Here is a 16,448-nt window from a genome sequence, read left to right on the forward strand (position 1 = left end):
CTTTGCCAATTTCCATGGGCCTATGGCATTTATCCTTGATAGAGCCAGGCGACTAGTACATTCCCACTCAGGACTTCTGTCTTTCCCCCCACCCCATCACATTCACTCAAGTCCTCAGCTCCCACAGCAACATGTTTCATCATATATTTTTGCTTAGTTTCTAGTTGTTTTGTTAAGAGGTATTTTATATTGAATCTTAAAATGTTCATTCAGCAAAAAAAAAAAAAAAAGGTCCTTTAGCATAGTCACAAGACAGTTCTTGACAAGTCTAAAAGATGATATCATATTTAGTATCTTTCTGCTTGAAAAGAAATGAAACCAGAAATCAATAGTGGAAGACAAACTTAAAGTTCACAAATGTATTTCAATTAAACAATGTAATTCTAAACTGACATGGATAAAAATAAATCATTTTTGAGAACACATATGCACACACACACAGGCACACACGTGCACACACACTTAATAAAACTTTTTTAAAAATGTGGTGAAAGAAACAAAATGGCCACAAAAACATCGAACACCAGTGCAGTCCTTAGTTGTGCACACTCAGTGTCCTGTCAGTCACGTGCCTCAGTCTCTGACTTCAGCTGGTACGTGCGCTCTCATCCTGGACATGCTGAGAATTAATATTTACTTGTTTGGATATTTTATCTCTCTCAGAGGTCCGTCTGTTTTAACATCTTTGACTTCCAAACGTTTCATTTTGACAAAAAAATTGAGAATTGATATATCACAGTTATTCAAACGTACTCTGAATACAATGCCTATGTTCTTCAGAATAGTGTATTGTTCTTGCTTTCATAAGAAAAATAAAACCCAACTTACAAATAGTGTTTAAAGTAAACTACTTACTATTTCCTTTACAAATGAGAGGGGGACATGTGAAATTAGTCGTAAAAAGGAAATAAATCACAGTTAAGGCACGTGGCACTTTCTAGTTCCTTCTGAAGACGTTACTGCAGGGCAAAAAGTGTTGTAAGAAAGAATTGAAAACTAAACCTTTTGACAAGGAAACTACATTTTGAGACATGTATAGACGTTACAGTTTTGACTGTTTTTACAGGTCTGACAGCTGACGCCAGAGTAGTGATCAGCAGAGCGCGGGTGGAGTGCCAGAGCCACAAGCTCACGGTGGAGGACCCTGTCACCGTAGAGTATATAACTCGCTTCATAGCGACTCTAAAGCAGGTGAGCTTTAGCTCGTAGCGCCGTCTCTCGGCTTTCTGTTTTCGCCATCATTGGTCCTGTCTTAGAAATATGCAGGAGCTCCCAGCACTTAGTCACGGAGTGCCTCGGCTCCGTATTCATTCGCAGAATTACCGCATGCACGTGTGTGTGTAAAGTGTGTTTCAATTCTTGGTATTATAATATTTTTAGAGAATGTGAGATTTTTAAAGGAAAATTTTACCTTCTAGAGATACAATAACAATATCATTGCTTAAAGTTTTCCAAAGATAAATCCATTACTTCACCTGTAAACCAAAGTCCACCTATCAGGGTTAGGAGAGATCTTTTCTGAATCCATGCATGTCGTGTTATTGAATGCTGAGAGTAACGGTGGCACGCAGGGCTGGCTTCCTCTCACTTACCCTGATGTTTGACTCTGTGACCAGCTCTGGTGTCATTTGAAGGTGGCAACGCGGAACCTTCTGTTCTCCCTCTCCCTGATACCCAATATCATTATTCTGGTTTGATCCTGCTTGTTCTTCTTTTTAAAATTGTATTATTAAATTGTTTTAAGTAAACAGTCACCAGATTGGAGATTGTAATTGATTTTAAGGCTCTTGTTATATGGGCCAAATTGTTTCCTAGAAGCCAGCTATCCCCGAGGGCTCATCAATACTGGTTTTCATTTTTCTTTCCCTGAGTATTGTATAATGTAATAGTTGCTTTAATTTGTGTTTTACTATTAGTGACATTAAATTCCCCACATGCTGGTTCACTTTTTTCATTTCTATTTGAGCAAATTGTCCTTCAACAGGAACTTTAGACTTTTTGTTTTCTTTTTTGTCACCTAATCCCTTTAACCAGATGCTCAGTGTGAGGATTTGTGTCAATTCATGTTCTCTTCAAAAAATATTTTTAATCTTTAAAAAAAGAGATGTATTTATGTATACAGTATACTGTATGCATTTATGCCTGCAGGCCAGAAGAGGGCACCAGATGTCATTATGGATGGTGTGAGCCACCGCGTGGTGGCTGGAAATTGAACTCAGGACCTCTGGAAGAGCAGCCAGGCCTCTGAACCTCTGAGCCACCTCTCCAGTCCCTGAGTGGACATTTTTAGTTACATATTTATCCTGAGTTCAGTGACATGTGTCACAGTACTCATACGGAGGACAAGCTGAGAGAGATGGTTCTCTTCTAGCAAGGGGGCCCTGGTGACAAAACTCAGGTCAGGCTTGGCAGCAAGCGTTTTACCCACTCGTCTGTCTGTCCTACTGGGCCAGCATTCCTCTTTTCAAATATGTTTCTGAATGTAAATATATTCCAGTAAGTATATATTGTATATTGGACAAATCTCCCCATGTCTATTCCACATCTCCATCCTCCCTCTCACCTCTCACCCCACTAAACCCCCCCTCCATTCTTCTGTGGTTTCACTTCATTTGTACATATATAACATGTCATTTGCACATACATGAAACATCATCTGTACTTGCCTGACTTGTACATGACTTTATGTGTTGATTTAAAATACAGGAACCAAAAGCAGAGAAAATCTATTTTTTCTCTTTGAGACTGCTATAGTTCCCTTAGTAGGATTGTTTCCAGTTCCATTCATTACCCTACAACAGGGTAATTTGGTTCTTCTTTGTGCTTAGAACGCTCTAGTGTGTGTACGTCATATGTGCGCACCATATTTCCTTAAGCTGTCCCTCTGTTAACAAGCAGTTTGTCAAGAGTAGTCTGCAAATGCTGTAACTTAACGATGGAACCCTGGCTTTCCAGTATCTTACGCCTTCAGGAAGCTATCGATTTGCTTTCCCTCCATGAGCACGGGTGGTAGGCCCATTCCCACCCCACCCCCACTCCGGCTTCGCTGACTTGCACCTCCAGCTGCTCTGTCAGGGGAGATGCCCTGGTTCTACGTGGAGGTTTTTATAGGTGCTTTGTAAATCCAAATACTAAAGTTCCGTGAGGATAACACACATCGAAGCACTCTTTTGGTTTTAGAAAGCCTATTGCTTGGTTTTAGAAGCAACTTTTGTGTTGCTACTCTTATTTGTTTCAATTTTCCAAGTTGTTAAAAGGGAATTTAGCAAAAAGCAAGACACAGAACTGCACACATGCAAGGTTCTTACGTGTGGCTTTTAAAGCTGCTTCTGGAGAAACCAAGGCCTTGAGAATAGACTGTGGAAACATAGTCGTAAGCCTGTGACAGTAAGATCGCCACTGGAACCTGCGCCTCTGGCCAGATTTGACTTGCTTATATTACCTTTCTACTAAAATGAAAGATTAAAAAGTAAAGTAAGAAGATCTTTCTTCTAAAACATCTAATGCATCTATGTCATACGTCAGTGTGAACTAGAATATTAGACAGTACACAGGAATTATAGACATAGCCCATATTTTAAAAGAGGATATTTGTGTTCATAGCTCAGCAGTTTGTACAAACATTACTAGCAAAGCATGACAGTATACACTTGAAAACTGAAAATAGATCCCATATGTAGATAAAGCGAAAGAAAGTAACTAAAATCTGTTTCAAACCACAGAATTATACAGCGCCACATCCAGTCACACACAGAGCTAAGTGAAGTTACCTATGTATTCAGTCTGTAGCCTTCTGTCAGGGCTGCCTCTTCCTCCAACCGTCTCCGAACGCCATTCCTTGGAGCACAGGTCCAGAAGGTTCCCAGTCACAGAGCAATAAGAAACAGAGTTGGTGTCAGTGTTGCACTGTGTATAGGGAAGTGTGGTTCCAGCCACAGTGTAATAAGAAATGTAGTTGATGTTAGTGTTGTGTTGTCTATAGGGGAAATGTGTGCTTTTCTTCAAGAGAAACAAAAGGTCCCTTTTCCTGAGACAGAAGGAGATGGCACAGTACAGTGAACAGAGAACACTTGGTAGCAATATTATCAAGTAGGAGTAGCCCTAACAGTAGCTACAGTGTTCCTCTAGGCAAACAAGGGCGTGCTTCTAAAGCACAGCTTCTTAACACAGCTTCTGACAAGCAAAGCGAATGCCCAGTCCTCCACTGGGTCAAAGAGATTTCATACTGTCACAGTCATGGTTCTTTTGTTGTGACACCATGGCCATGACAACTCTTATAAAAGAAAGTATTTAAGTGGGCCTGCTTACAGTTTCAGAGGGTTAGTCGACTGTCACCATGCTTGGGAGCGTGGTGGCACAAAGACACAGGGCCGGGGAGGAGTGGAGACTTCTGCACCTGGACCCACAGACTGCAGGAAGAGAGGCAGGGGTGGGGGGCACAGAGCCTGGCTCCAGCATCTGAATACCCCAAAGCCCACCCCACTGACACACTTCCTCCAATGAGGCCATGCCTCCTAATTGCCAAAGTAGCGTAACTCCCTGGTGACACGCGAGCACACGAGCCCCTGGGGCCATTCTTATCCAAGCCACCACACATAACTACATTCTTGGTTGACTAAAGAATGAGATCCAACAGACGTGAAAGCGCAGGAGGGAAGCTAAGCACCAGCAACAGGAGGTGGGGAAGGGAGCGCCAAGGGGGAAGGCATGCCTGAGAACAAAATTGATACAGTGACCTAAAACTTTAATTTAAAAATGGGATATAACAAAGATGGAGGGGTAGGGGATTTAGCTCAGCGGTAGAGCGCTTGCCTAGCAAGCTGCAAGGCCCTGGGTTCGGTCCCCAGCTCCGAAAAAAAGAAAAAAAAAAACTGAACAAAGATGGAGTAAAGGGTCTTTTAAGAAAAAATAAATATTAGCAAATTTGTGATTATATTTTACAGATTATGCACATTGATTTATTTAAAGTGTCATTATGAATTAACAATAGTCAAAAACACTAAAAATGTATACAACAAAATTAGAAATGTAGGGGCTGGAGAGATGGCTCAGTGGTTAAGAGCGTTTAACTGCTCTTCCAGAGGTCCAGAGGTTGGGTCCTAGCAGCTCATAACCACCTGGAGCTCCAGCCCCATGGGATCCCTGTGCTCACATGTACACACCTACATAAAGACACATACATACGTAATTAAAAATACTAAAACATTTTCTTAAAAAATCAGAAAAGTAGGTCATATATAGGTGACCAAGGAGTGCACCTATTTGAAAGGATTGTAACAGTTAGGAGGTGTGGCTTGTTGGAGTAGGTGTGTCATGGGCAGGTAGGCTTTGAGGTTTCAAAAGCCCACACAAGCCCAGTTTCTTACCGGTTAACTACTTCTCCCAGAACAACTCCTATCTGCTGCCATGCTCCCTGCCATGATGATATTGGACTAATAAACCTTTGAAACAGTAAGCAAGCCCCCAATTAAATGCTTTCTTTCATAAAAGTTGCCTTGGTCATGGTGTCTCTTCAGAGCAATAGAATACTAAGACAGTGTTATGGTAAAAATAAATTTTATTTTTTAGAAATATACCCAGAGCAATGGACGAAGGCCTTTTGGTATTTCAGCCTTAATTGTAGGCTTTGATGATGATGGTATCCCAAGATTGTATCAGACAGATCCCTCCGGTACTTACCACGCTTGGAAAGTGAGTAATGAATTTATTAATTTTTCATAGAACTTGTCAGATAAATGCATTAATTTATTGCAAGATTTGTAATAAATGCAAATGATTTATTGCTTTCAGGGATAAGACCGAATCGTGTTGCATTAAAATAGTGACAGTAGGGGCTGGGGATTTAGCTCAATGGTAGAGCGCTTACCTAGGAAGCGCAAGGCCCTGGGTTCGGTCCCCAGCTCCGGAAAAAAAAAAAGAACAAAATAGTGACTGTAACACAGACTACAGACTGTAGTCATTTATTCTTCAGAAATGATTGTTTAGGATAGTGAAAAGATCTTGATGGAAGCAAGCCATGATGGTGCATGCCTATAATCCCAGCTTTTAGAAAGCTGGGGCCACAGAATTGCTGGGAGTTCAAGGACAGCCAGGGTTACATAGTGAGTTTCAGGTCAGCCTGAGTGAGATCTTGTCTCAGAAAACAGAACAAACAACAAACAGAACAAACCCAAAACAGGTGAATAAACATTGCATTGATGTTTGAGGTGTGTTAATATTTTATGCACACACTCCATTCATGTTTGTTCATCCAGTACCATCCCTGTTTCTTACCACCCCTACCTTGCAAACCTACTTTCATGTGTTTTGTGGAGAGAAATATAGTATTTGTCTTTCTGAGTCTGGTTTCCACAGCGAAATATTTAATTTGTTCCATTTATATGTATGGATGCTTTGTCTGACTGCATGCATGCCCAGTGCTCAGAGACCAGAAAAGGAAATCAGACTCCCTGGAACTGCTGCAAGCCTTCATGAGGGTGCGCTTCTAACTGCTGTGCTATGTCTCCAGTCCCATGTCCTCTATTCTAGGAGAGTCAGATAACATAAATTCCAATTCCTACTATTTGTTAGCATATAGCAATAATCTTCACATGCTACGTGGAATTGTTTTCTGCATAAGTTATTCTTGTTTCAAAATACTACTACCTTCCTTAATGGTGTGCTCAAAGGAAATATAAATGCCCAGGGCCCAGAGAAACTAGTAACAGTTTCCAGCGGTGAATTTTCATAAACTACCCTGTGTAAGAATAAGGCTACATCTCCAGAGTGTAGTATAAGTGATTTTAACTTCATTATTAAAGTTCAGTATTCAAGCTTTAAGTAATTCCACATTGAGCTTATTTTTACAAGTACTAAAAGCCAAAGAAATAAATGGTTGGAAACATCACCATGGCCTCTATTACCTGTATAAAGTCGGAGTTCTACCGAGGGCGGAGGATGTACTTCACATGGCACAGCATTGGCCTAGCATGCATGGAGCCCTGGGTTGGATTCCCAGGAGCAGCTATCCAGCAGACGAGTGCGGGAAGATCTGAAGTTCAGGCTCACGGTTAGCTGTACCGTAAGCTCGGGGCCAGGTTGGGATACACATGAAGTACAGTCTCCAAGGGGAAAAGCAAGCTATTGTTTCTTTTTTTTTTTCTTTTTTTTTTTTTTTTATTAACTTGAGTATTTCTTATATACATTTCGAGTGTTATTCCCTTTCCCGGTATCCGGGCAAACATTCCCCTCCCCCCTCCCCTTCCTTATGGGTGTTCCCCTCCCAACCCTCCCCCCATTGCCACCCTCCCCCCACCAGTCTAGTTCACTGGTGGTTCAGTCTTAGCAGGACCCAGGGCTTCCCCTTCCACTGGTGCTCTTACTAGGATATTCATTGCTAAGCTATTGTTTCTTAACTTGGAGGCCAATAAAGCAGCCGATTATAGTCTTGCAACCAACATACGGGTGCTTTTCTCGGCTGCCTTTAATCTGCCTGCGGAAGCTAGTAGACAGAAGCTATGGATTTACTTTTGAAAAGTGTTAGCATTTCATCCTGCCACTTAGAAACGTTATGACTTGCACTCTCTTTCTTTTTACATTTTATTACACTTGTTTATTGTGCGTGTGAAGTAAATGTGTGGAGGTTACAGGACCTCCCACAGTAGTCAGGTTTCTTCTTCTGTCTTTTCATCCTGAGGATCCAACCGAGGTTCTTCAGGGTCAGCAGCAAGTCCTGCCCTGCAGAGCCAGCCCTGCCCTGCCCTGCAGAGCCAGCCCTGCCCTTACTTGCTTTCCGTGCCTTTCAGTCATTGCCCTAAACAAAGCTAGCTGTTATACGGTCACTCTTGAAATATAGTTTAAACTTGCTATCTTCAGTTTGCAGTTACCTTTGCAACATTACTATTCGTTCTAATGTAGTTTTAAATTTGTGTTAAAGTGGTTTTCATTTTAGTTGGCCTAATGTCTGAAGGCATCTGAATTTGAAGCATGCTCTGCTCTGGTGTCTGCCAGTCAAATAGCAGCCTCAGCTCCAGTCTAGTGAGAATATGCTCTCTGTAGAAACATCCTCCACACACGGGAACTTAGAGACTGTGTCCAGTATCAGAGAAGACTTTATTTGAATTTATTAGAGTGGCTTATAGAGTGTGGTCCAGCTAGTCCGAGAGTGGCTGTCTACCAATGGACAGTCCAAGGGACTGGCGGTCTCAGCTCACACCAGAATCCTAGGAAGGAAGCTCTAGTACCAGTAAAAGAGTGAACTTGCTAATGAGAGCCAGGGCAAGCAGGCATCTCAAGAACTTCCTTCTTCCATGTCCTCTGTGTAGACCGCCACCAAAAGGTGGGACCCATACAAGGTGGGTCTTCCTATATCAAATGATTTCATTAAGAAAAGTCTCTTGCCGGGTGAGTTAGTCTACATAGCAAGTTCCAGGACACTCAGGGGTAAACAGATAAACTCTGTCTTAAGAAACTAAAAATAAATTCCTTGTAGATGCCAGCAACTTGGGTTTTAGTTAATTCTTGATGTAGACAAGTTGACAAAAATAGCCATCACGGTGGCTGAAATGACAATGTGCTTCCTGATGATGCCTTGAAAAGGAAATAGTATCACCTTGGAAGTCTTCGTACCACTGGGTCTAACCTGAGTCTAATAAGGAAGGAACAATCGGATATATTCAGACCATGAAATAGTCTCCTGCTATTGAAAGACAGAATAAACACAAGGAGACTTTCTAATGCAAGTGAATCAAAACGGACGAATGTGAACCATAATTGTTGATTATATTCTGGATGTGGAAAATAGCCTCAAAGAAGGTTTTGGAAGCGCAGAGATACTCACATGTGGGCTTACACTAGATAATACCGTGAAGCTCTCTGGATCGGGTAAGTATAGTGTAGTCAAAATAGACCACCTAGACCTGACAGGATGGCTCGGGAGGTAGAGATGCTTGGCCAAGTCTCATGACTTGAGTTAAATTCTCAGAACCCACCTGATGGGAGAAAACTAACGTCTTCAAATTGTCCTCTGACCTCCACCCCCAACACAATTCATACCCACAAAATAAATGAAAGTAATGAAATATGGTATCTATAACACTGAAATTGTGTGTGTGTGTGTGTGTGTGTGTGTAGAGAGAGAGAGAGAGAGAAGCACAATACATATCTCAGTGTTCACATATAGAGATAAAGAATATACTGTTAATATTTTATTATATGTTCATAACTTTTGAAATTCCCCCACCCCCAAAAAAAACATAGGCGATGAGGAAGGCAGTGGCAGTGGTTTTGTCTTTTTATGATTAGCAAGAGGAGCATAGAAACAGACCGGTAGCTAGATGAGAATAGAGGTGCAAGGGAGCTCTTCTTCCTTCAACAAGAGGACCAAGGCCGATTTGCCAAGACCTGTTCTGAACACTGGAGATACGAGAGCCTAAAACAAACCTGTTACCTTCTGGATGCTGGAGAAAGACAAGCCATGTGGTGGTATGTTAGCTGGGTTATGAAAGACTCTGTCCACAGGCTTGTTATGAAAGTAGGCATGGGTCAATTATTTTCTATATAGCAGTTGCGGGGACCTAAATGTGTAAAGTATTTAGCTAAATGAGGTATAAAGTATAAATTACAGTTCTCAAAATAGGATCTGTAAATCCCTACTCCAGGAGGTAACTGGTTTTGATAGACCTCTCCAGTAATGCTTTTGTGAGTGTGTAAAGTACTTTCTATGTCTTTCCTGGCCAATGAGATCTGGAAGGCAGACTTTCACCATGTCTGGTCTCAGGACTGGTCCAGGGAGACTGTAAGCTCTCATGGGAATCCCGTGTTGGGGTAGATTTCTTTACTTCAGAAGGTTTCTTCAGTTCTACTGTACCTAGAACTACAAGATGATGGTAAGACTCATGATAAGAGAAAGCGTATCTCAAAAGCTCGAGATAGAGTATTATACCTTAGGTAATAATATAATATAATATATATATAATATAATCCCTTAGGTAATATTATAATATAATAGAGTATTATACCTTAGATAATATGTATAAAACTAGTGCACATTCCAAGATTAGCAGGAAACCCTAGTGTCTTGGAATAAAAGTCTGATAATCTGGAAAAGAGGACCAAGATGGGTAGATGAAAAATAAATCTGAATTTAGTGTTGAGTCCTTTTGATGTCTGAAAGTCTGTTGTCTTTCTGCTTGTACATCATCACTTTGTCTGGCCACTACAAGGGGAGTTTGCCAGCTCTCAATCACCTTGCCAACTGTCACTTTCAGTGTCCAGTGTGAGTTTTATCTGGCAACAGCTGGCTGTCCATGACCACCATTATCACAGCCCCTGCATAGAAGCCATCCACAGGACAACAGAGGAATCAAGGGGCCTGGAACTGCCGGGTTCACTCATGGTGTCTGGAAACAGTGGTAAATCACAGTTGTGTGGCAGGAACAGCCTCTGGGCCTGGGAAATGTGGTTTGAGCTCTGTGATTTCACAACACCTGCAGGCATGTTACATGTAAGGAGCTGGCTGACCTGGATAAGTCCTTATCAGGGATACTGTCTTAAGTTAGGGGTTTATTGCTGAGCAGAGACACCATGGCCAAGACAATCTTATAACAGACAACATTTAATTAGTATTGGCTTACAGGCTCAGAGGTTCAGTCCATGCATGAAGTATGGAGGAAGCATGGCAGCCTTCAGGCAGACATGGTGCTGGATAAGGAGCCAAGAGTTGTACATCTTGATCAGAACGTAGCCAGGAGAAGACTGCCCTCCAGGCAGCCAAGAGGAGGGTCTCAAAGCCCAGCCCACAGTGACACACTTCCTCCAACAAGGCCACAGCCCCTAATAGTGCCACTCCTCGGGCCAAGCATATTCAAACCACAGATACTCAGTGTTCTCTATCAAAGACCTTTAGATCAGAGTGACCAACAAGCTTGGCCAATTTACGATTGATTCTGTAGTTTAAGCGGTAGGAGACAATCTTATAGCAACCAACCCAAAGTAAATTCGTAAGTGATTGTCCAGCTGTATCCTGCTCTAAGAAGAGATGGGTTCCACAACTGTTTCTCTTCTGGCCTCCAAGCTGACTGGGCATTTTAGTATCATATCAATCCAGAAATATTCGTGATACCCTCACTGTCGGCGTAGGAATTAAGCTGGGGAGTGGAGTTCCACCCTTGGCAGTGAAATCTGAGGCATCTTGTGAGCAAGTATAATTTCCTCAATACATGACAATGGGCTGAGGTCGTAGATGGGAACTTCGCTGCCCCTCCAGTTGAATAAGGTGTGGACAGGTGAGCCACTGAACCCTTCAGTCACCAGCTGAAGTCACCAATGGAAGACTGAGGCCTTATCAATAATTGAAGAAAACTTTGAGAAATCTTTGAGAGTTTCCCTTTCCTACCCCTTTGATAATCTCAGTGCTTCCTCAGAATTTCTATAAAGGGGCAAGATTGAACATCTGGAAGCCAATAAGAAATGCTAAGTCAGTTGTCATGCGATTGCCCCTGATCACTGCATTCTTCCTTCCCATGGTATGTAAGTCTGAGGCTAGCTGCGCCTCTACAACCCATGAGTAACCATTCCCTTTTTATTTGTGGACAGGTAGGATAATTAAATGTGGTAAAGCAGTTAGAGCCAGAGCACCAAGCCTTAGTGGTACTCATTACTCTACACCATCATGAATTTGCAGCAAGTAAACGAGCAAATTCAAATTATCTTTGATGAAAGAGTAGGTGCTGTTAATTGCTGCTGTAACATTCTGGCCACATGCACCGCCCTTCAGCATTTTGTGTGAGGGAGTGATCACGTGCACACAGCACTTCTGCAAGGACAGTGTGCTCAGAAAGGCAGTTAGGTTGTTCTTTCCCTTGCAGTCAGAACTGCCCACATTTAATGGTACTTCACTTGTGAATCCCAGAACAATAGACAGCAGTGGTGTTTGTTCAGATGTAAAATTTGCCAGGACGTGTTCTCAGGATTGTAGAGGCTGAGCCTGTTTCTGCAGAAAACATCAGATAGTATTTGTTGCTAATGATACAATTCAAGGTTTTAAGCAAGATTTGGAACCATGTATTTATCACAATGTGCCCGACAGTTTCTCAATATTTCTTTGATGAAACTATCCTAAAGTTTCTTTTTTATTTGATATTTTAGAAATGAGATAGGCCAACATTTAGAATATCTGTATAATTCTGTGAGCCAGTGTTCTCCAGGGGACCAAGGCACAGTATAAAAGATTCATTCCAAACTACCAAGTTGTTGACTATTCAAAGTTAAAACTGATCACAGCACCCTGTTACTGAGTCAAGAGGATAAATGATTTGAGCCCAGCCTGAGATGCATACAGCCTAGGGAGGAGCCTTTACAAAAGCAAAGCAAACCTAAAAGCAAAAATAGTTACACTACTGTCACTACTGAGAACAGAATTCTAAAATTGTAGGGTTGTTTGTTTGCTTTTTTGTTTGTTTGCTTTTAGACAGGCTCTTTCTGTGTGGTTCATGCTGGCTTAGAACTCGTGTCTCAGCTTCCTGACTTCTGGGGTTATAGGCATGCACCACCATATCCTAACAAAAAAATTTTAGTTCGCCTTGAAATAATTATTGGCCAAGAGACTTTAGTGTAAACAGTTTTAAAAGTCCCAGTTTAAAAAGGCTGGAGAGGAGCAGCTCTCTGCTCCCAAACCCCGTGGGAGAGAGACCTCACCGCCTGATCAGGTGGGCACTCTTGAAGCTGCAGAGCGGAGGAGACCACCAACACTGCCCACCCCTGCCCACATCCCTGGCCCAAGAGGCAACTGTATAAGGCCTCTGGGTTCCCATAGGGGAGGGCCCAGGAGCGGCAGGACCCCTGCGCCTGAGACACCGCCAGAACCTGAAGGAAACAGACCGGATAAACAGTTCTCTGCACCCAAATCCCGTGGGAGGGAGAGCTAAACCTTCAGAGAGGCAGACACGCCTGGGAAACCAGAAGAGACTGCACTCTGTGCACATCCAGACGCCAGAGGAAAACACCAAACGTCATCTGGAACCCTGGTGCACGGAGGCTCCCGGAAAGAGCGGCGCAGATCTTCCCGGTTGCTGCTGCCGAGGAGAGGACTTAGGCAGTACTCCACGAGCAAACTTGAGCCTTGGAACCACAGGTAGGACCAACTTTTCCCCTGCAAGAAACCTGCCTGGTGAACTCAAGACACAGGCCCACAGGAACAGCTGAAGACCTGTAGAGAGGAAAAACTACACGCCCGAAAGCAGAACACTCTGTCCCTATAACTGGCTGAAAGAAAACAGGAAAACAGGTCTACAGCACTCCTGACACACAGGCTTATAGGACAGTCTAGCCACGGTCAGAAATAGCAGAACAAAGTAACACTAGAGATAATCTGATGGCGAGAGGCAAGCGCAGGAACCCAAGCAACAGAAACCAAGACTACATGGCATCATCGGAGCCCAATTCTCCCACCAAAGCAAACACGGAATATCCAAACACACCAGAAAAGCAAGATCTAGTTTCAAAATCATATTTGATCATGATGCTGGAGGACTTCAAGAAAGACATAAAGAACTCCCTTAGAGAACAAGTAGAAGCCTACAGAGAGGAATCGCAAAAATCCCTGAAAGAATTCCAGGAAAACACAATCAAACAGTTGAAGGAATTAAAAATGGAAATAGAAGCAATCAAGAAAGAACACATGGAAACAACCCTGGACATAGAAAATCAAAAGAAAAGACAAGGAGCTGTAGATACAAGCTTCACCAACAGAATACAAGAGATGGAAGAGAGAATCTCGGGAGCAGAAGATTCCATAGAAATCATTGACTCAACTGTCAAAGATAATGTAAAGCAGAAAAAGCTACTGGTCCAAAACATACAGGAAATCCAGGACTCAATGAGAAGATCAAACCTAAGGATAATAGGTATAGAAGAGAGTGAAGACTCCCAGCTTAAAGGACCAGTAAATATCTTCAACAAAATCATAGAAGAAAACTTCCCTAACCTAAAAAAAGAGATACCCATAGGCATACAAGAAGCCTACAGAACTCCAAATAGATTGGACCAGAAAAGAAACACCTCCCGTCACATAATTGTCAAAACACCAAACGCACAAAATAAAGAAAGAATATTAAAAGCAGTAAGGGAAAAAGGTCAAGTAACATATAAAGGCAGACCTATCAGAATCACACCAGACTTCTCGCCAGAAACTATGAAGGCCAGAAGATCCTGGACAGATGTCATACAGACCCTAAGAGAACACAAATGCCAGCCCAGGTTACTGTATCCTGCAAAACTCTCAATTAACATAGATGGAGAAACCAAGATATTCCATGACAAAACCAAATTTACACAATATCTTTCTACAAATCCAGCACTACAAAGGATAATAAAGGGTAAAGCTCAACATAAGGAGGCAAGCTGTACCCTAGAAGAAGCAAGAAACTAATCATCTTGGCAACAAAACAAAGAGAAGAAAAGCACACAAACATAACCTCACATCCAAATATGAATATAACAGGAAGCAATAATCACTATTCCTTAATATCTCTCAACATCAATGGCCTCAACTCCCCAATAAAAAGACATAGATTAACAAACTGGATACGCAATGAGGACCCTGCATTCTGCTGCCTACAGGAAACACACCTCAGAGACAAAGACAGACACTACCTCAGAGTGAAAGGCTGGAAAACAACTTTCCAAGCAAATGGTCAGAAGAAGCAAGCTGGAGTAGCCATTCTAATATAAAATAAAATCAATTTTCAATTAAAAATCATCAAAAAAGATAAGGAAGGACACTTCATATTCATCAAAGGAAAAATCCACCAAGATGAACTCTCAATCCTCATCTTCGGTTGGTTTATATACAAGTGTGCAATTTCTAGGCTTGAAAGTAAAATGATGCTATCTGGTGCTGGATAGAGGAGCCTTATTTTTTATTATGGCAGCTTGCTATTTTTGTAACATGGTGATTTGGTTGAACACAATAAAGTACAGTAGTAACTGAAAAAAAAAAAAAGAAAAAGTCAGATGCATAAAGACCAGCCCAATCTGGATATTTATACCATGCCCCAAGGCTCTGGTCCCCTCTCCCGTTGCTAAGTCCAAAGGGAATCTGTGCACGTGAAGACTGACTCTTGGCATTGGTGGGGATTGTTTCCCATGCATAGTAAGATCCGAGGAAAGCACAGACAGGTGACTACTCTCCCCTCTATACCCAGAAGCAGGTGTCCACAGGTAACTCAGAAACACATGAGTGTCCATAGAGGCCACGTGGGGGCAGTCATGAGGCACCTGGAATGGTCCTGGAGGAGGCCTGGGGCAGGGACCTGGAACTCCAATTCTCTTCAAGGTGGTGGTCTCCTCTGGTGGTCACTGTGGCTGTGCTGGTTTTGTTTATTTGTTTGTTTGTTTGTCAACTTGGTCATCAGGGAACTTCAGTTGATAAAGTGCCTACGTGGCATTAGCCTACAGACAAGTCTGTGGGCGGTGGGGCCTTTTCTTGATTAATGATTGATGTGTGTGTGGGGGAGGTAGGCCACTGTGGGTGGTGCCATCCCTCGGCAGGTGGTCTGGAGTTGTGCAAGAAAGCAGACTGAGCAAGTCATGAGGAGCAAACCAATAAGCAGCACCCCCTTCATGGCCTCTGTATCAGCTTCTGCCTCCAGGATCCTGCCTTGAATTGATGTTCTGAGTTCTCTCTGTGATAGACAATGATGTGGAAGTGTAGGCCAAATAAACCTTTCCTTTTGGTAAAAAAAAAAAAAGGCTGGAGAGAAGGCTCAGTGATTGAGAGCACTGACTGCTCTTCCAGAGGTTCTGAGTTCAAATCCCAGCAACCACATGGTGGCTCACACAACCATCTGTAATGAGATCTGATGCTCTCTTCTGGTGTGTCTGAAGACAGCTACAGAGTACTTATATATAATAAATAAATAAAATCTTTTAAAAAAAGTTTAAAATGTGTGGTTCCAGATTCTAGCCTGCAATCAAGTGTTAGAAAGCAACTACTTTGGGTAGAATATGAACACTTCACTGAGGACATTAAAATGTCCCTTTCTTTCTAATGCTCAGACGATGCTGTAGTTCACCCGAATTAACTATTTCTGCTCATGTGTGTGTGTGTGCGTGTGTGCGTGCATGTGTGTGCGTGCGAGCGTGTGCGTGTGCGTGTAGTGTGTGTGCATAAGTGCATGTATGTGGACTACAGGTGGTGGTTTAGTTGCCATGTGGGTGTTTGGTATGAAACCCAGATCCTCTGGAAGAGCAGATTGTACTCTTAACTGCTGCGCCATCTCTCTGCTCAAGTTTACTTTTAAAAAGTATTTTATTTTTAATTAAAATATAATCATACACTTTCCCTCTTTGCTCTCCATCCTCCAACACTTCTTCTCTATCCTGTTCCCTCCCAAATTTATAGCCTCTTTTTCTTCACTCTTGTTACACGCATATGTATATGTGTATATTTGTGTTGTATGTATGTATGT

General features: G+C 42.3%; 1 protein-coding gene across 1 annotated transcript in view; it reads left to right on the plus strand.

Annotated features, from left to right (window-relative positions):
• Psma8 (proteasome 20S subunit alpha 8) overlaps positions 1–16,448 on the plus strand; it is a 64,450-nt gene that overhangs the window by 26,961 nt on the left and 21,041 nt on the right. The window contains 2 exon segments of the mRNA NM_001108884.3: positions 1,067–1,191; positions 5,569–5,691. Of these exon segments, the coding sequence (NP_001102354.1) occupies positions 1,067–1,191; positions 5,569–5,691 (248 nt within the window).

Source organism: Rattus norvegicus, chromosome 18, assembly GCF_021556685.1.
Source record: "Rattus norvegicus strain SHRSP/BbbUtx chromosome 18, alternate assembly SHRSP_T2T, whole genome shotgun sequence".
Taxonomy (NCBI): Eukaryota; Metazoa; Chordata; class Mammalia; order Rodentia; family Muridae; genus Rattus; species Rattus norvegicus.